The sequence below is a fragment of the Anabas testudineus genome, chromosome 2, assembly GCF_900324465.2.
Source record: "Anabas testudineus chromosome 2, fAnaTes1.2, whole genome shotgun sequence".
Taxonomy (NCBI): domain Eukaryota; kingdom Metazoa; phylum Chordata; class Actinopteri; order Anabantiformes; family Anabantidae; genus Anabas; species Anabas testudineus.
This window is the reverse complement of record NC_046611.1, coordinates 26,399,237-26,419,974: the sequence shown is the minus strand read 5'-3', so window position 1 is coordinate 26,419,974 and position 20,738 is coordinate 26,399,237. Positions and strand designations below refer to the sequence as shown.

At 38.9% G+C, this 20,738-nt stretch overlaps 1 protein-coding gene across 1 annotated transcript in view; it reads left to right on the top strand.

Annotated features, from left to right (window-relative positions):
• cntnap2a (contactin associated protein 2a) overlaps nt 1–20,738 on the top strand; it is a 269,264-nt gene that overhangs the window by 118,056 nt on the left and 130,470 nt on the right. Inside the window, 1 exon segment of the mRNA XM_026363812.1 lies at nt 8,937–9,130. Within this exon segment, the coding sequence (XP_026219597.1) occupies nt 8,937–9,130 (194 nt within the window).

Genomic DNA, 20,738 nt, shown 5'->3' with positions numbered 1-20,738 from the left:
AGTACTGTAAGTGTAATTTATACTGTTGTGGGTGGAGATTATGTAAAATGTAATGCTGTCCATCAATTGACACGTGTCAAAGCAAACAGTTCATCACAGTTTGCTGTGCATAAAACTGTGGAGCTGCAGATTGAAGTGCCCAGGCTGACCCCGGTCTGCCACAATGTTTAAACCAGCAGATGGCAATGTTTCTTGTAGCTGATTGGTGGATGTGCTTAACTGGGCTTTGGGTACGAGGTCTTAAATTAATGGGTTTGGTCAGGTGTGGATCTCCTTTAAAGATAAGTGTGGTGCAGATTTAGGATAGATCTTACCAAAACTGGACCCGTGCAGGACTCTAGGACACAAGGCGACATTAATGTAAATCATGTAAGTAACGTTAGTTAGCTACTAATGATCTGAGCTGTTGTTCCACCTATTAAATAGATGGCCAAATATTGGGCGGCTGTTGCCGCATTAACTAAGTTCTATGTGTGAAAAACACTAGTTCTAAACTACAGTAAATTGTCATTATTATAATGGCGGAATTACCCTTTAACAACAGAATGTAAAAATATACTATGAATTCAAAAAGACATGACACTTTCTCAACTTTTTTTTACTCAACTTTAGCTTTAAAAAAAAGAAAATAGGCTTCAAGTATCCATCTAGAAACCACATGAGCTGTAATCACCACCTCACTCAAGGCTGTGTTCAGTAGTGTCAGCCAAAGGCGTAAGCCCTGTGGGCGCAGGTTAAAATAGAAGAAGCATGGTGATGGTAAAAGCAAAAGAAGTAGAAGAATCAGGGGAGATATACAGTATATAACCCTGTAGGTATGTGCATATTTGGGCATGCATGTGTGTCCACTTCACAGTTAAGACATGGCCAGGCATCAGATTGATGCTCCAATCACAAACTTGTGGCCAGTCGCCCTTATTCCATTTTCTTTTCTCCTCTTCTCACTCTTCTTATTCCACTTCCTTTGTATTCGCCTTTCTCATCTATCTTATCTCTCTCTGCTCTCCATCACATCATTGTCTCCCCCCTTCTCCATCTCCATCTCATTTTTGCTTCGCACACTTTCTATTTTTTTTAAAGTAACATTCTCTATCACACTACCCATTTTCGCAGGCTGTCCCCTCTCCTCCCAGACCTCATTATCTATTTTTCTTCTCACATTTTCACCGTGAAAAGTACTTTTCCAAGTTCTTCCAAAGTTTTAAAAAGTACTGTTTCCCTCCTTACTGAGACAAAGGAATCTCAGAGTACTGCTGTACAGCTCTGCTCTGACTTACTGCACAATTAACCAGACTTCCCCTCCTTTTTCATGCATTGCTTTTCACTCTCTGTCATCTTGCAAAGTTGTTTGATGTCTCTAGCCATTGCAGTCATCCATCGATAATGGCGGTCCGCTCCTAATTAAATTACTCTGTCTCCCTTTGGTCCATGACAGAAAGATGAAGTACTAGCAGAGGGCTAACCAGCTGTTTTCTTTCTGCTCTCTTTTTCCGACGGCCTAGCATTTTAATTAATTAAGTAGTTATACTTTCTGTTAATGTGGTTTTCCTATGAAAAGTGGCAACTCTAACACACACTCACATGTTCTCACACAGATATCAAGGGGAACGCACAGAACCATGAAAGGGTTTAAACCAGCATGTGCAGAAACAAATTGTTTGTACACGCCCACTCAGTCTCCCACACTGACAGTAAGACAGAGGGGAGATGTTCTTTTGTTGGATGCTCTGCTCTTCCACTGTCACTTTTGCTTGTGTGTCATGGCTGTCACCCACTGCTCGTCACTTGTCCAAAATCACATTGTGACTTCATTTTTTTACTCCCAGAACTCCGGTCTTTTTTGCTTGAATATCTCTCTGGTCTTTCTTTTCTTACGCTCTCTTCAAATTTTATCCTCTTTTGTTCCTGTATTGCTCTATTTTGCACACGAGTTCGCTCTGTTTTTTTCCAGGGTTTTTCTCCCATCTGACACATATTCTACCATCCTTACTGTAAATACTCAAGTTACTTAATAAGCAACGAATGTTTCTTTTTTCTTCTGGTCATCATACAGCTATATATATATATATATATATATATTGACTATATATATAGTCAAATGGAGCTTTCATATTTTTACAACCATGTCTTGTAAGTAAAAAGTATAACACTATTTAATTTAATTAATTCATTTATTTATTATTTATTCTATTATTTATTGTATCACACTTATTGTACAACCAAATACAGTAAAAGGTATATAAGGAGGAATACAGGATGGTGATGGAAAACAACAACCAAATAAAACAAAACAAGTCTTTCTCTTAAGCAAGATTTCTCTAACTGATTAAAGCAGAGTAAAGAAACAAAACCTGATCTAAATAACCTTACCTGTCTATTCAAACATAAGTATAACAAAATAGAATCCCTTAAACCTTATGTGTCTGTACATAGTTCTTACCAGCCTCAGTGTCAGAGCAGATGGTGTCGTTGTCTGGAGTGGGTGTATGGATGTGTGTGTGAGAGTATGTTTTTCTGAAACCTATCCTGGCCCCCTGTAAAGGTACAAACAATGGTGCCATCCAGAAACAAGAGAATTACTCTAAATATGACAAAGGCACAACAAATTGCCACAGAATCAAAGCGCCATAGACACCAACTAGAAATAGTGAAATACTGCCACAAACCACAAACGACCAACCAAAGGAACCCAGGGACGTGCTGCACTCCCCACACTGCAGCTGTTCTAAATGAAGACCAGGCAGGAAGTCATCTTCCCCCCAACGACTGCAACTGGCCAGGCCCTGATGCAGCAAAGCAGGCCCGAATCATGATGCTTCCTCCACCATACTTTACGAATGGGACGATGTTTTCATCATCATATGCTGTTCCCTTTTACATCAGATGTAGTGTTGGGTGTTCTTTCCAAGTGGCTCAATCTTAGTTTCATCAGTCCAAAATATAGTTTGCCAATATTTGGCACACTTCAGGCATATAGCAATATACAGTCCTGAGTTTAATTAACAGTGTAAATTGAGATGTTTAAGAGTTGATACAAGAAAAATATCCACACAGATTGAATTAGTTGACAGTTTCAAAAGGCAGCTGCTTTTGTTGTTTGTCTGTTTGTGTTGTTGCATTGGTTTTCAGAAGGGGACTCCCTGGTTAGGTTTTTCTCTACATAATATTCCCCTGCTTTCTTTCTTTCTTTCTTGCATTACTGCTGTTACATTAAATCTGTGCTCCTCCAATCAAACAATTAAATCAAACAATTTGCAATGTCACTTTTTTGCAACCAACAGTTTTAGTTTTTCTGTTGCAGAAACATAGAACTGATAAGAAAACAGCAGTTTTACCCATGTGTCCAGAGACAATTATATTTATGTGCTCTCATATGCCCGTGTGCAGAAATATTTATGGTTATAATCAGTACTGATATGACATTCCACTACAACACACGCTCTGGCTGTGCTACCTGTGCTACAAGGCTGGGTTATCTGTGTCATCACAGATAGCTCAAACCTTTGCAAACTTGGAGAAACTCCAGCCATGTTTTTCAGCCTCAGCTGCCTCCTTTTATCTCAGAAGAAGCCTCGCTGTGTGAATTCCATTTGGCCAGCACAGATCTGTGAAGGGCACCACACCAGGACATTTTCACCAGGGTAGCTTTCAGGTAGTAGATCAATCTGATTTCCAACATCCTGCTTAGTTGAATATGGAAGTGCAGATCAACACCAGTGAATTTTAAGAACATGCACTGTAACTGAATATATACATGTTAGAGGCATTGCTCCCACAAATTTTAAGTATTTTTAAATGAGAATTTCTCTGGTGAGTAAAAGAATCTAATTTTTAGCCTTTTTCATCAACTTTTCTGATTCATAACATCATTATTTTATTGATCCATCATTAGTTTGTAACTCATACAGCAGAAATGCTCACCAATTGTGTGAGAATTTAAATTTTAAAAACTGAAAAGCACATCCTCACATATTAGAAGTTGAAATGATTATTATTTTTATGTTATTAAATATCCAACTCTAGTAAATCTCTGTTATCACCAGTACTTTGAAGGTTTCTGTTGAGAAGAATCGAGGAGGCAGTACTCCTTTAGTTGTTGCCTGTAATGCTTTCAAAGCTCTATTCCCTCTGCTTTCTTCTTTGACAGTACATGTTCTCCAGTCTTTGTCCTGAGCTTATTCTCCTGGTCTCTTTCTCTGTGTTGCTTGTATTTCTCCTTTTCTTCATCTCATCCTCAGAGGTGGTTTATTTGACCTTCTCTGTTCCCTTGTTCTCTCCTCTTTCCTCTTCCTGCTCCTCCTTACCTCCCTGAACATCTGTGTGTGTGACAGGCAAGAAAATGGTGGCAGTCCCCTGACACTTTCCCCCTTCCCTTTTCTCCTCCCTTTCACCCCACCACCCTCCTTCTTTGGCTTATGCTTCTCATTCGCTCACCTTCCATTCCCCCACCACCAGCCTCCTCCTCCATCTCCACTTCGTTCTGACAACCTCTTCTCTTTTTCTCCCTTCGGATTTCACCTTTCACTGCACCTCTGTTCTTTATATATATATCAGTCTTCATCCTAGCCTCTTTCAAGCTGCCCCTTCTGCCATCTCACCTCTCATCTGTTCCTCTTTTCTCCAGTCTATGACAACATCTGCCCATTTCACTTCTCTGGTCTTTGCCTTTTTCCCTTTATTTGTGTCCCTTGTTCCTCCTTTGACCTCTAACACTGAGCTGTTTAGCCTAAAGCTGTCTTATATTTTCCCTGTTTTAAAGTCTGTCTTACCCAAATGCTTGCCATCACTTTCACGATCTTTTGAACCTTTACGTCTCTTTGGACTTTTTAATCTATGTGTGTCTCTCACTCCCATCTGTTCCCTCTGTTGGCCCTCTAACCCTAACATGCCTTCTACTCTAGCCTTCCTCTTCAACCCTTTTACCTGTGCTATCACCTTGTCCTTTAATTCACCCCCTAAAGCCATGTTCGGAACATTAGAAGCACTTACAAATAAAATGAAATAAAAAGCTGTCATTCAACCTTTGAGGCAACACAATACGACATTATTCACCAGCACTGTGTTGGTCAAGCAGTGAATATTTTTGATGCATTTTATTGTAACATGAATGCAGTAGACCTCATTAGAGTAGGATTTCTGAGACTAAAAGTCAAATGATTGTTCCTACTTTATAGGGAATGAGAGACGTGTGAAAAGCAAACTACTGGAGCTAAAAGGCATGTCCAAGGGCTTTTTTTAATGAATGCATTCTTTCTGTACCAACCTTGACATTGTCTAAAATGCTACATTACATTTAAGATATCACCAGCAGAAACATGAACAGAGGTTTTATGGGTATGTCTGTCATGAGTTTAAGGACATACGGTGTCAAGAAAAAGAATGCGAACCTTTTGAAATATCATAGTTTTCTGCATCTTTTTATTGTGAAACATGATCTGATCTTTATCTAATTCAAGAGTATTAACAAATATGATAACACAAAATTAATAACAAAAAATGGAAAGTGGAAACCCCCTTTAACTGTGGATCAGACCTGCACATTTAGGTATTTTAGTTAATTCTTCCTGCAGAACTGCTTTAGCTCTGTCATATTCTTTGGACGTCTCATGTGTGTTGCTCTCCTCAAGTCGTTCTATTGGGTTGAGGTCTGGGCTTTGACTTGGCCTCTCCAAAAGGAGGATTTGGTTTTACTGAAGCCATTCTGTTGTGGACTTGCTTTAGTGTTTTGGGTCAAAACAGTGTTGTTGAGGGTTCGTTGTGCTCTTGGGGTCATTTTGACTGGCTGCCCACTTTTTTGTAGTGTAGCCAGTCCCAAAGTGTCTCCATTTGTAGATTGTTTGCTTGGTCTCATACTTTGCACATGTATTCTAAACTGTCTTCCTCTGTTTCCTCTCTCCTTTTGTCTTGAACTCCACCCATAACTTTTCCAATCTCTACTTTGTGTACCATATCATTTGAACCCACCTGCAGTGCAACACAAGTTTCTCATCCATTTCCCTCTGATTTGGTCTTCCTCCCCTCTTCACTTTTTTGCTCATCTGTCACCTTCTTTACCATAATTACGTTGCTCCATCTCTTCCCTTTCTTTTTATCCCGTCCGCATGCTATTTCATCTCTGGCCTCCCCAGTACCAGAGTCATAAAATCCTCTCTCATCACTCCCTCTTGTCTTCATCTCATCCATCTCTCTTACTCTCCGTTGTTTCCATTTTTCCACCTCCTCCCCTCTCTCGTCACACCTCATGCTTCCACCAATGCCACCAAACACACCTTCTAGTCATTCTTTTCAAGACCCTATTCCCCGATCTTTTTCTAAGAGACAGACTACTGTGGTCATTATCTGCTTAGTTTGCTTTCTTAATCTTTATTTTCTGCTGTCTGTTTACTTACTATCATCTGCCCCTCCCATGCCCAATTCCTTACCCTCCATCCTTTCCTCCCCCCTACTCTCCCCTTTTGATAGTGTTTTATCCCCCCGGGGGAATAGCTTTGCTGCAACGGGTTTTTTGAGGTATTGACGTTTCCACTGATACGGCCCTGGCTATCTGTCAGGGCCAGGGCTGGAGTGTAATGGCTCTGTAATTGGATAAGATATAGGATTTTTGTCAAGGGGGGGATACATCGCAAACTGCTTCACCCTCTATTTTATCATATGACTATCATCTCTCATGCCTCCTTCACTATGCTTAGTGTTCCTTTCCGTCTCCCTTGCACTGTCTTGGTCTTTACTGCCTCTGGTTCTGTCTCTTTGTCCCCATGTTTTTGTGTCCTTCTCCCTGTCATTTTAAAATCAGTAACTCTCCTTCACTTGTGCTTTCAGCTTGTCACTTTCTTATCTGTATTTGTGTCCTTTAGAGAAAAATCCATCACAGAGAATCAAAGAAGATGGCCGTGACATGGCCAGTCTGCACTCCATCCACCACCCACTCTTCTCGATAATCATTTCACAGTCGCATTCTGTCACAGGCTGGGCTGTTTGCTCTGACATATCTTTGGTGTGTGTGTGTGTGTTTGTGTGTGTGTGAGAAAGAGAGAGAGAGAACTTGTCTCTCTACATCTACAGTATTTTACACATCCTTATGTGTGTGTTTCTTGCATTTCCTACAGCAGTCTGACTTCTCTCACATACAGTAAATGTTGGCATCGTGCCTTGTTTTTCTTTTTTAAGTGATAAAATCAGGTCAGTCGGATCCTGTCCAACATTTTTTTCCCTTCTGTCTAGCAGTTGCTTTGCTCTTTTGTTTCTGCCCAATTAACTGGAGGCTCAGCTAAGCTGCAAGATCCAGCAGAGTTTTGCCCTGTCTTAGGCAAAACCTGGAGCTTCAAGGAAGGGGCAACTTATAGAGGACACGTGAGCATTTGCCTGGCAGTGAAAGCAGCGCCATGAGGTTTCAGGGAATCACAAAAATGCCAGCTGCCACTGTCTGATTACAGTCATCTAACCAAAGTGCTTTTCTTGCCTAAACCCAACCTCACATGGGATTTGTCAGTCCTACACATTATAAACCCTTGATCCACCCTGGCCATATCCTTGCAATTCACTCCCTGTTAATAATTTCATTGAAAAAATACATGACAACATAATTAGCATCAGTGAATTATCACAGAACACCACACTGTTTGTTTACAGCTACAAGTAAAGCTTTTTAAAGTGGCCTACAGGTAAATGCACTTCTCCTAACTTTGTCATATGACTGAAGTAAATAACCCAACTTCCTTTTCTCCACAGTGACCCAGGGTGTCAGTGGTGGGACATTTAGAATGTAGTAGAAAGATCATACTTGTGTTATTAGATATTGTATCCTGAACAAATATTACTAGATATTTGGTACTGCCTGCAAACACTCACTACAGTGAGCTTATTGCTGGTTTTGCACATTTCAGAAATGATTTGGACTCAAACACAGTTGATGCACATGCACATCAAGTGCAATTGACGCTAGTGACACTACCTGTCCAGGCTACTTAAAGGAGGGTCCGCACGGAGCCCCGCGCTGGCTTGGTACCTTTTATACAGCACAGTGAGGCAGCGTATTGGCTCTGTATAGCCACCTTGAAGAGGCAGTGTAAAAGGGGCTATAAAGTCATCCACATTAAAAATACTTATGATGTACCTATGTACACTTGTGTGCTTTTATACTTGTTGCAGCTTAAGGCACGCGATTAATATATGTAGATATCGCCATAGTGGAGCTGAAATGCTGTGGCAGGTGATTTATTGATATTACAAGTGACCCAAACTTTCAGTTTGTTATCATAGCTTTATTTTTCTTCTTTTGTTTGTCATTTTCTTCACCTGCATGCTCCACATGCTTTAGAATCCAGGTTTTTGTGTCAGAAATATTACCTGTAGTTATGTGGGTTCACAACTACATTCATAAAATGTAATAGTATGTCTTGCATAGCGATATTAAAACGGAATCCATCCTGAAATGTCATTAATGATAATACCATTTCTCTAGAAGTTGGTGTGCCTGTGGTCTCAGAGTGTCATTAATTATAACATACTGAGGAAGATTGTACTTGTCATTCTTGCGAAACATCTTTACAGTCTGCAAGTTCTAACCCTGTATACACGGCTCTTAATAAAACATCACCACCCAATATCCCTGTATCTGTCTTGGAGCAAATGTCTAGGCTGCTCTCTGCTGGTCACTGACCATTGATAATAGTACAGACTATAACCTTGTAACTGCTCATTCTATTTATAAAATGTCATTATGGTGAAACCATGCTGCTTCTCTGCCTGCTCAAGAGCTGGTCTGTCCCAAGCAGAAGCAGCTCAGTCAGTTCTTGCTAATAAGATGCACTGAAATAGAAAAGGAAAAAGAAAGTCCTCTGTTTGTTATATTTTACTTATTTATCCCATAGTCAAAACATTTTACTTGTTCAACCTTTGACTTTTACACTCGTAATAAAATGCTACTAACTCTGCAGGTGCTGGTGGATGGTCACCGCTGGACAGTGACCATTACCAGTGGCTACAGGTGGATCTGGGTTCCAGGAAGCAGATCAGTGCCATTGCAACACAGGGACGGTACAGCAGCTCTGACTGGATGACGCGGTATCGCCTCCTTTACAGTGACACGGGAAGGAACTGGAAACCGTATCACCAAGACGGCAACATTTGGGTGAGTAAAGAATAAATCCATGTTTGTGTTTGCAGTATGTTTGTTCCTATAAGCCATCAATACAGGCTGCCATAGGGAACAAGCAGTAAGACCGTCAAAGGCAGAGCTGTACCGATATTTAAAAGGAATCCATCCTAAAATGTCTTGTTTTTATATTCATGCTGGTTGCTAATTGTAAATAGCACGTGTTAATGGTCTGGGTTTTGTCCAGTATCTATGCTCTACCTAAATGCATATATCTATGTTTTTTATTTAAAATGTTAATTAATTTAAGTGCAAAAATTAATGCATGACTCGAGTTAAAAGGACTGGTCAGAAGAGGCATATTTTTATGATCATAGAAGAGGAAATTAAATGGCACTCTATTGTTAAATCAAAATGAATATAATGTTTTCTTGTCATTATTATTAAAATGCGAAGGCTTCATGTTAATCCAGAGCAGGCAACCATGTGTGGGAGGAAAACTGACAGACACCGTGGTACACATAAATATTCACCAATTAATTAGCTCAATTGTATCCAAATATAACATCTCAGCCACAGACCTTACTCAAGCATCGATGGGTTCAAGATAGAAAATGTCGTGTAAGAACAACATGTGAAAATGAGCCATTAGCTCTTTATTCCTTGACACTGTATCAAAGTAATCTCTCTCTCTGGCTATTCCTGTGTGTCTTACTCCAAAACAACAGACTTCCATCACTGCACCGTTAGCAAGCACTTGAGTGAGGCATCTGACAGTCCGTGATCATTAGCTAATGGTTTAATGACCCACACTTTTCACTGTAGCTGTTTGGTGGAGGGCTACAGGTGATAACAGATGGGCTTTCAGATAGAGGAGAGGAGAACAGAAGAAAAGCCCTGTCATGAATAACAAATACACCAAGCAAGTCAGCAGAAATCTGAGACCTAAGGAATGGGGTGGCTGTTTGCATGTTTACCTTTACAGACAGGAAGTGGTTTTTTTTTTTTTTCCCCCCACTCTGCATGGGTATTATCTTCTAGAAGAGCATTACAACTTTGCACTTATGTTTACATTATTAATTTATTTGTCCAGGCCAACACACATTCATCAACATCAATATGATGTAAATATCATCATAATACAGGATATAGGGCAGCATGGTGAAAATTAATCACAGTGTCATGTGTGAGTTATTAGCACAGTGGGACGTAGTGCAGCCTCACAGCACAGCAATAAGGTGCTGGGTCCTGGGTTTAAACCCACTGACCCAGCTGGGGCCTTCGAGGGTGGAGTTTGCTTGTTCTTTCAGTGTCCGCACTGGTTTCCTGGAGGCTGATATATATATATCAAATATATAATACAAAATAGCATCAAGGATGCAGTTAAAAATGAGAAGAAGATCTATATTGCTTAATACCACATTTCACTTAAAGATTAGTTAAAATGTTTGAATTGTATGTCAGTGTTTGTACTAAACATGATTCAAGCGTTTTCTGTAGTAGTAGCAGAAAACAACAATATACTGCACAAATTATTAAGAAGTATGTCTTTCTGATGCCTTTCTATGAATAAAATGTTCAAATGAATAAGCCTTGAAAACAGATGAGGTGACCCACTTGACCCCCTTTTTATGAAAAATTGGTGCATAGCACAATGTTACTGAGTAGTGAATGTGATGAAATGCTTTTTTTTTTCTTTGGATAATTAAGAGCATCAGAAAATGCACTTTTACCAATCAGGCTTACATTTTCAAAATTAGACATTCAAGGCTCTTTAGTTATTGGCGGCTGTATTTTGTCAATTGGGTTTTTTTTTTTCTTCTTTGTTTAGTGTAGTTTTCTTTTTGGTGTTAATTCCAGTAAACACACTACTTTTTAAGCTATAAATGAAACACCCATGTTAGATTAAATTACATTACATTACATTCAGCCAACATTATTTATTTTGTCACAGAAAAAAGCAATTGTTTGTTTGTTTTTTGCTAGCTTACTATAAATCTAATCTAAACATTTAAGTGCAGTTTAGTTTAGAGTACATTTTTCAGTGAAGGTTTGTCCTGTAGCAGCATGATCATGCTGCTACAGGACAACATACCGTATGCTTTTTTGCAGTGATTGATGAAAGTTATGCTGAACACCTGTCTTAAATAGGCAGATAATTACACCAACTACAACAATTCAATTTCCTTTCTTTTTGGTCTCTTTTCTCCAGCTTGTATAATTATTCATCAATAATTCCAATTCACATTCTGATCAAGCACATTAAAGCTGTATTGACATGTAAATTATTCTGCTAACCTTATCCATTTTAGTGAGCCTCCTTTGTCCTAACTGACCAAAGTCAGTTATGAACTGAACAACAGACAAAAGAATAAACTAAGTCTACACATCAAAATAGTGAGTTTTCCAACTGGTTGTATTAAAATGAAACGTGTGCCTAACAGTTGTACTCTCAGCTCCTAACCCACTTTGCCTTGGTATAAATCGCCTGCTGGCCCTGCAACACCATATCTTCTAATCATCACATGAACCAACAAATGTATTGACTCATATTTCAACAAAAGCATCTCAGTGGTGTACTGTAGCTTAAGTTTAGGAAAAAGTTTACTGACAGGGATTATCCACAGCAGGATATCTTTTTCACTTACTGCCAGACAGCTCGACATTAGAAATATCCATTCCTCTGACACACTGCAAACCTTTACTAGTCTGTCCCTACTCAGATTTGTAACTTTTAATTAGTGCGGATGCATATGTCAATGTGAGTGTGAGATGATTGCTTTGAGTGAATGAACTGTCTTGAATGTAGAGTAGGCCGTCTCTTTTCAGGTCTCTCTTTTAAAAGAGATCTGGATCTCAGTGAGATGTCCTGATGAAATAAAGTGTAACTAACCAATTTAAAAGGTGTACAACCTCCATGCACACTCCCGGGCACCAGCATTTGACTATGATATGATTCAATGTGTGGGTAATCTTATTTAACAGGCACACAATAAACATCTCTACTCAGTGTGTGTTTTCATACATACACATGCAGACAATGTTTTTGCATGCTTGGATTTTTGTCTGCAGGAATTAAATTCTGCATTAAGCCCCAAATAGCTTCATCATTATTCTGTTATTTACAGCTGTTAGGACTGACTGTGAAGACAAATATAGACATTTTACAGTTGAAAGTAAATTAAGCTGTTTTGTTGCGTGCTATATCATAATTGTTTGCAGATTATTATTTATTCAAAAGTGTTTTCCCTCTTCCATTAAGCCTGATTTACTGCCTCTAATATTTCTGCAAATACTCCAAAACACATTCATCTCATGGGCGTTTTTGTAACTATAGCAGGCTTTTTCTTTTTTGTTTTACCTCCATGTATGACATATATATTGCTTTTTAATTTATCACTGGCATAATTCAAAATATTGCTTATGTAAACAAATACAGAGCCAATACTTTTAGGCTGGACATATACCATCAATAATCCCCAGTGCAGTAATAAGCAAAACTGTGACCGTTTGTTTCTCTCTGTCTTATTTTGAGGCTATGCAATTGCAGCAGTCTACATAAATGCATGGACACACACTGCATACATTTACTAAAACTTGCTGATAATAAAGCTTATACCTTAGTGCGTGTGTACGTGCGTGCATGTGTGGGAGAGAGCGTGAGGGCATGCATGTCCATTTGTAAGTGGTGATAATATGGGAGCTATCAGCACTATTGATCAAAGGGACAAGTGCCTATGGTACGGCACTTAAGCCAACTTAATGTTTCTCACATGCACACACACACACACACACACACACATAGCTACAATCAGGCTCTGTTTCAGCCCATTCAATCACATTCAGCTCAATCCCATTCAACACTGGATGAGGGTTCACCCAGTGATCCCCACGAATGCGTGAAGGTTCTATTCAGGAGCCTTTTGCCACAAATAACCTTCATCTATTACTCCACAATGATGACTTAACTCTTTTACTGCCAAAGTGAGAGGGCAATTTTCAGTCAAAACAAGTGAGTACAGAGTTTGAGAAATATAAATGTTTTCATGTGTCACTAATGTACAACTGAAGCACCAAAATGACATTGATAAATTACCGTGATACTTGAAATACCATCTACCACACCAGGACAACACCTTACAGGCTGTCAATACTTCCAGACTTGAATAAGTTTCATGATAATTACACAGATAGGGGACACTCACTGGCTGTAATGGATGAGCCAATGGATTTCTGCATAGATGTTCTCATTTAACGACTAGAATCAATAAAAAGTAGAGGTTTCAGCCACTAGTGTACAGTACTAAAGCTACATTTTGATTTGCAGCTCCATACTGTTTAATCAGGATTCACAATAAGACACCTGCACACACTTAGGAAAAGTGTTGAGGACAAACTCAACAGAGGTTGGTGAGAGAAATTGGCAGTAATGTTCTGTTAAAAGTAGTACTGTTTCAAAATAGTCGCACTTGCAGAAATTACAGCTGTTTTCTAGAAATTCAGAAACCTCAGTGACAGCTAACAATTTATCATCAACATGTATGTCTTTAAAACCTTTCAAAAGATCACCTTAATGTATTTTGCCTGTTTAAGTGTCAGAGCTTGATTCCACAGTTGCAGCTTTCTGCTCTTTAAAACCTGTCTGGGAAGAAACATTGAAAGCTGAAGGTGGCGTGCAGTGAATTCCATGAAAGCACTGAAGAACAAGCATTTCCTTCCATATTAAACTTCAATTAACTTAACAAACATTTTGAGTCACATCTTGCTTCCACACTAATGTTTATGATAACTCATATTTCCATACTGCCAGCAGGTGCACTCTCACTTTGTCAGATTATTCGTTCTTCAAGCTGCAAACACACAAGGTCAGTTGACAGTAATGTATGTATCCAATAATCTAGCACAGCAGCTGCTGCAAATCTTTTTTTAGATTTTTTTTTTTTTATTGTTATTATTATTATTCACCTGAACAAAGCTTTCCACTACACTAAATAACTAAAGAAGAAAAACATCAGCTCAATAGGCACCTTTCAGGTCTAAAGAACACTTGTGCAGAATTTAAAGCAAAGGAGATAATGAAATAGTACACTGTAATTAGTATTGGATTTTCAGCTATATTGATATTATTTTTTCTTAATCAAGTCATAGTTTTTGAACCTTCAAACAATCGCAGAGCAGAGTCTGTAAGTCTTTTGTACTTGATACACAGATCTGAAGCCCTGTTATCTAATTGTTATCTACAGAACAAAATTATGCAGGGAAAAAATACATACCAATATGTAAAAGTATTTTAATTTATGTGGGCATTGTCAAGACAATGAATTGAATCGTTGCATTTCACCCAAATTCTTCTTGACAGTTTCCTCTGTCACTACACTGTTGAAATGGGTGAGTCATGCATTTCCAAATAAGTCTGAAGTAAAAGAGAAATCTGATTGTCAGCTGCTAGTACAGCATACACAGATTTCCAGTTACAAGGCTTCTTATGTGCATGTAAACTCATTTGCAAATTACCAAAGTTTTTCTTTTCTTTTTTGGAGTAACCTGCATTTTCAACCATAAGAACTAATAGTAAATTCAGGCACTAGTGTTGAGATAATTGAATTATACTGGTATCACTATTTAAACTCGTTCCACTATGTCTGCTTTAATAATTAAAAATGTATTAAAAGGTGGCAGTGTACGATCTTTTTCTTTGGTCGGATAACAAATGGACAAAACTGGTGTGAAAGCAACTTCTGCCACCCTGTGTTGATGGAGAGAAAAGAAAAGAAGACTCCTTTGACTGAACATTACTAGCAAAACGTCATTATGTTTTTCATTTGTAACTCAATTTACGCAGTGTAATTTTAGCAACTACAGTGCTCTGGTATTTAGAGAAGAAATTGTGTTGGAGCTTTGCTAAAACGAGGGCAGGAGGTGTGATGAGGTAACACATCGGGGATGTGACGCTCCGCTCTCATCAACAGGGCCTGGGCATGATTTGCTCCACTCCCTATGCTACAGGCTGTATATAAACTGAACCTAATGATGCTAAAATGGGCATGTTCTAGCTTGTGTGGAGGTGTGAGTGTTGATTGTGCTTATGCGCTTGCCTGTGTGAAAGTTTGAACACATTTGTGTGATTTGTGTGTGTGTGTGATTTGTGTGTGTGTGTGTGTAGGTGTGTGTGTGTGTGTGTGTGTGTATGTGTGTGTTCTCAGGAGGGCAGAGCTGCTAGACTGTGGTTCATCAGGTAAATGAATGGTGAAGTCTGTGTGTCTCAGTAGTAAGAACTAATTCAGTTTCAGAAGCTGCAGACCATGCACTGATAAATCATGCACCTGGATTTATGCACCAGTGGACTGCATCTCTCTCTCTATCTCCACCTTTCGTTCTTTGTATGTCAGTCTGATATTTATTTCACTTTTCTTTGTCTGGTTGTTACTGAGTGCCTTGGCGTCATCTCAGACGTGTTCAAAACCAGTAGACTAGTTAATATGTTAGATTTAGATTAGAAGAAACAAATGGGGTCTTGCTATTCAATATGCTGTCATCATCTCAAGCAACTCATTAAAACTCATTTGTGTTTGTGTTAAATATGTGTGAAATTTCCTCAAGAGATTAAGCCTTTAAACTAACTGAATTCAAATGGTTTGCGTGTTGAATTAGGGTTCTTCTTTCCAACCCACCAGAGCATATAAACTACATGTATGAGTCAGTGTAACTACAAATGCTTAGTGAACACAAAGATTTAATTACAAAATAAACTTTAACAAAACATTGATGCCTGATCTGGTTCAGGTAATTAAGGAAGGTCCTGAAATTTATTGAAATGCATCACAATAGTCCAGAGTACAAGTTTCTAAAACCAAATTATCACTGCACTGAATGCAGTCTCCACCTTTGCTTTGTTTATCTGTAATATTTCAAAGTCACTTGAGAGAAAGAAGGCAACAAGAGGAATAAAAATACAATGCTGACTTTTTAAACTTAAGTGTTTCTCCCAAATGTAAGACTTAAATCGTCCTCCACAGTTTCGCATCTGATTAAATACAGACATAAACTGCCTTGTACATTTCCATTTTAGGGATATTGCCGACTCAGGCTTACATTAGAAGAATGCAGAGGGAAGAAAATGCACATTAGTGCAAGAGTCCGAAAAGACAATAGTTAAGCCAAGGGCAGCATCAACGTAAAGCGGGGGGGGGGGGGTGGGGGCTGTGAAATGGTTAAAACGAGATGAAAAGATAGTGAAAATCTGTATTAATGTGGCAGAAACTGGTCTTGCATTGTAAAAAGTCTCAGGCTATAATCTTATACAGACATACATTTACATTTACCTTTAGTTATTTGACGCACGCTTTCATCCAAAGCGACCTACTGTACAAGTGAGGTGCAAAGCAAGCAAAGTATCTAAGCCAGGGAGAAGAACTTAAAAGTAAATTGCTCTGAGCTGTGTTATGTAATCCGAAAGGTAGCGTCTGATCTTTGATGCTGAAAAGGGCAAATCTGCATGCCCTTAAGACTGAGGAGATGTGGTTGGTAAAGCTCAGTTGATCATCAATGATCACCCTCAGGTTTATGACAGACTTAGTGGGGACAATCACTGTAATATGTACAGTACATGGCTCCAGAACCAAAACAAAGCTCCAGTATTTTGTAAAAAGTGAAAGTTGACTAAAATATCTGTCCAGCAAACAATCACATATTTTGGACCAGCCCAAGTTTACAGCCACATAATCTGGAGCAATCGCTCTGGTGTGAAGAACCTGATGTACAGTACTGTACTAGATTTTCTTGTTTTGTTTTTTTGTTAGCAGTGATATAATGGCTAAATACATATTTACTTTACAATTTGTACATTAGAATTAGTAGAAAACACAAAAAGGGTTTCTTGGATTTTATCCTTCTTGGGATTAGACGTTGTTTTTATTTAATATTGCGTACATATTCCCCATATTGTCTGGATGCATTCTATTTAAGGGATTGAGAAATACATTTATATATATGGTCATACGAGCTTAACCAAAATAACAAACCTAATGGTGGCCTCAGGCCTTTGCACAATACTGTAACTGGCTTGTACCTCACTCGTATATTCATATTTATCTACTAAATGTCAGCTTGTAATTGAGCGATCAGGAGGGCTGCTCCCGATCTTAGCAGGGGTGCTGTCATAATTTCACTTTGTATTTACTGTGATTTAGTTGTAGCCTATTTGCTTTAATTCTTGAAAGTGTCACACCATGAGAATAATTTTAAGCTTCACTTGAAGAGTGTGTCATGGCTGAGAAGCAAATGAGTGAGAGAGCAAATGAATTATTGGCTTTGCTGTGATGACACCAAGAGTAGGAGAAAGGGAGATATTATGTAAACAGAAATATTTGGCTAATTTCTGTGCTCTAATTGTAAGTGCCATCAACCACATCCAGTAACTGCTTTTAGGAAGACTCATCTGCAGTATTTGAATAAGGATACCCTTTGATTACCTTAACTCAAAATCATTTCTGCCAGCCAAATGTCATTTAATTAAAAAAAAAAAACTATGTCATTAAAAATGCCACATGAAAAGCATTAATAGTCCTGTCTGTCTGTATGATAATTGACACACTCTAGATGGGAATGGGTTTTTGTTTCTCCAAATGATGAACAATTGCTTTTTGCTACTGAAACAAGAAACAAACCATTTTGTTAAATATATTTTGTTTCTCTGTAAGAATCCATTAAAAAACAGTATGTAAAGGTAAATACATTCAACCAAGCATTGCTGCACTCAAGCCAATGGTTTCCAAGGCTCCATGTAATGAGTTAAGTCACAGATGGATGGATCAATAGGCTACCACCCAAACAGCAACTGGTGCCAGCTGATGAGACGATTGGGGAGGGGATAAAAGGAGATCTATTTACATCAGAAGAAATGAGATGCACTCATTTGATATTAATGTAAGAAGTCTGAGAGGTTTTGCATTCAGTTTGATATCTGTATTTATATATATTAGCCCTTTTGTTTTGATCCTGACTCATATTGGCTCAGCATATACGTTGCTAAAAGAGGTAATCAGGCACCTACATGCATGAGTGCATGTGCATATCCGTACAGATTCACTCATATGGCCTGCTGCTGACGGATTGCTTTTGGCCTTGGTAAATGGATTATAACATCTAGCATAGTCAAAATGTTTGAATTTTACTAATCAAACCCAGAAGAATGTGTTCCTCAGTTATGGATATAACTTTTTGTGCCTTCTTTTTTCATCTGTATTGATATTAAGTCTCCTCTAACTTTTTGCTCTGTATCTTGATCTGCTACAGTGACTTCACAGGAGTTGAACATCCGCCTCTTTAATGCCACTTCACTTCATTCCAGATAAGAGTTGTATGGAAATTAAAAACTGCTGAGTGTGAATAACGAGGATGATGAACTGAAATATAGAGGACAGCTCCCAGTGGATCATGGAAGTCTCCTCTGGTACAACTTAAGTGGCTGCTATGAAAATTTTATAATACCGTCATGAGTATTTGTGTGACAGTAGACAAGACATTGCACTGAAATCTTTAGCGGCATTGCACATTTGTCATGGTTTTGACTGCACCGTGTCAGTATTTTATGATATCAAAAGATTTGTAGTTGCCATTTTAGATCAACAGGGCACAGATGGTGCCACAATAACCACTGAAGAATGTATTTTGTTATTCTGTCTTACTGATTGTGCTGAATAGAACTTGCCTCTTTCCAAATGTTTCTCGAGGGTCTTAAAACTAATGTCAAAGCTCTGAGTGAGTAGGAGTTGTGATGCATGAGCAGTCAAAAATGAATGAGTGTGAAAATCCTGGCCCCCTCCAACATCATGTCAAAATACACATGCACTCACATATGAATTGGTAAAAACAGCGAGTTAGCTCCATGTAGTGTGTGGAGCTTTGTAGCAGAGCCAGGGAGGTAGTGTTCACTCCATCAGTGTTGGTCCCTGGTGAGCGGAGGGGAGAGAAGGTGCCAAGTGTTCACAGCCTGAGTAATGGGCTCTATTCTTTCCCTCGGTGTGTCTGTGTGCATGCGTTTGTGTGTGTATCTGACTCTGTAAAATTAAATTGAGTGCGGGGGAATATTTTGCACACCATTGATAATTTAGTGAAGTTAGAGGATGAAATACTGATGATGGCGTGACACTAAAATGTTTCTTGATTTTTACAGGGCAATTTATTTCTTTTGATTGTGCTACTGTAATTAACGAGTGAGAATGAAAATAAGAAAAAAAAGTATTAGCATGAAATGTTCTGGAAATGTTCCTCATTTCGTCCTTAATAATGTATGTGAAGAAAAGATTCTAATTCCCTTTGTCACTGGCTTCTACCGAGCTTCTCTTAGCAGGTGAGAGCAGTTAATGAAAGATTAAACCGAAGAGGAACACTGGGGCACACTGCTATAACACACACACAAAGGGATGAAATAATGTAGGAGCCCCAGTAAAATAAAATAAAGAATACCTGAGGCACCTTTGCCGCACACACACACGCCTTGTGTGTTTGTGTTTGTTGCGCACAAATCAAGGAAACACTCGCAGAGCAAAAGGTCGTTAAACTGTTATGATGAAAATTGTTATAATGATGTGATGTAGATTAGCAGTGGATTTCAAGTGTTCGTTCTCAAATAGCACTGGAGAGTGATGGACACTAAAAGATATCTCAGATTTTATCATGGCATAGAAAGCTACTCTACATGCAAAACTGAGGAAGCTAAGCACATACAATATAATGAACATCACCATTATTAGTAAAGAAAACACTTTTATTAGAACCAATCCAAAACAGCAGACAAACAAAAAACACACAATAACAATTTTAGACAAAAGACGAGGGCAGTACAGGTTGCTGCACAGGTGTAGTTCCTCATTCAGCCTTTGTACAGCTGTGAAGCCAGATCAAAAATCCATTCAGCTTCTTCTTGCAGCAGAAGTTGGCTGTGGTCCTCTGCATGTTGAGTTTTTAAATATTCACAGTTAAATGTAGCCATGAATCTTTAAACACAAGTTTTCCTGGCACAGCAAAGGCACATACCAACACAAACACACCCACAGGGCTTCACAGGATTTCTCTCTGGTCCTTCTGTTTTGTCCCGCACACTTGTCAATAAAAACAAAAGACCAGACCAGGCCAGACTGATTTCCCCTGCCTCTGTTTGGATGAAACGCACACACAAGTACACACACACACACACACAATGGGCCTGACTCTGGGCTGGTCCAACAAAGGGTCCGGCAGCAACAAGCAAACGCCAGAAAATAGCTTTCACTTGTTGTTTCTCAGTATCTGGAGATCTGTTCTTTGGAAACAGCACCACACAAACAACCGCAGGCATACACACATACACACACACACACACACACTGATAGACATTCACTGACACACTAAAAGACAAAGACGAAAATGACAGATGCACATTCAGGAAATGAGAAACACGCAGCCAGTGAGAAAAAGTAAGTGAGACAGGAGTGGGAAGGAGGCAGAGCTGCTACAAGAAGTAGATAATTGGTATATGTGTACCTGAGCCTGCCAGAATGTGTGTATGTGCACAAGCATGCCAACGTTAATGTGTATCTTGTTTACATGGCAAGTGATGCCTGTTCCCTGTGTGTGTGTTTGTGTGTGTGTGTGTGTGTGTGTG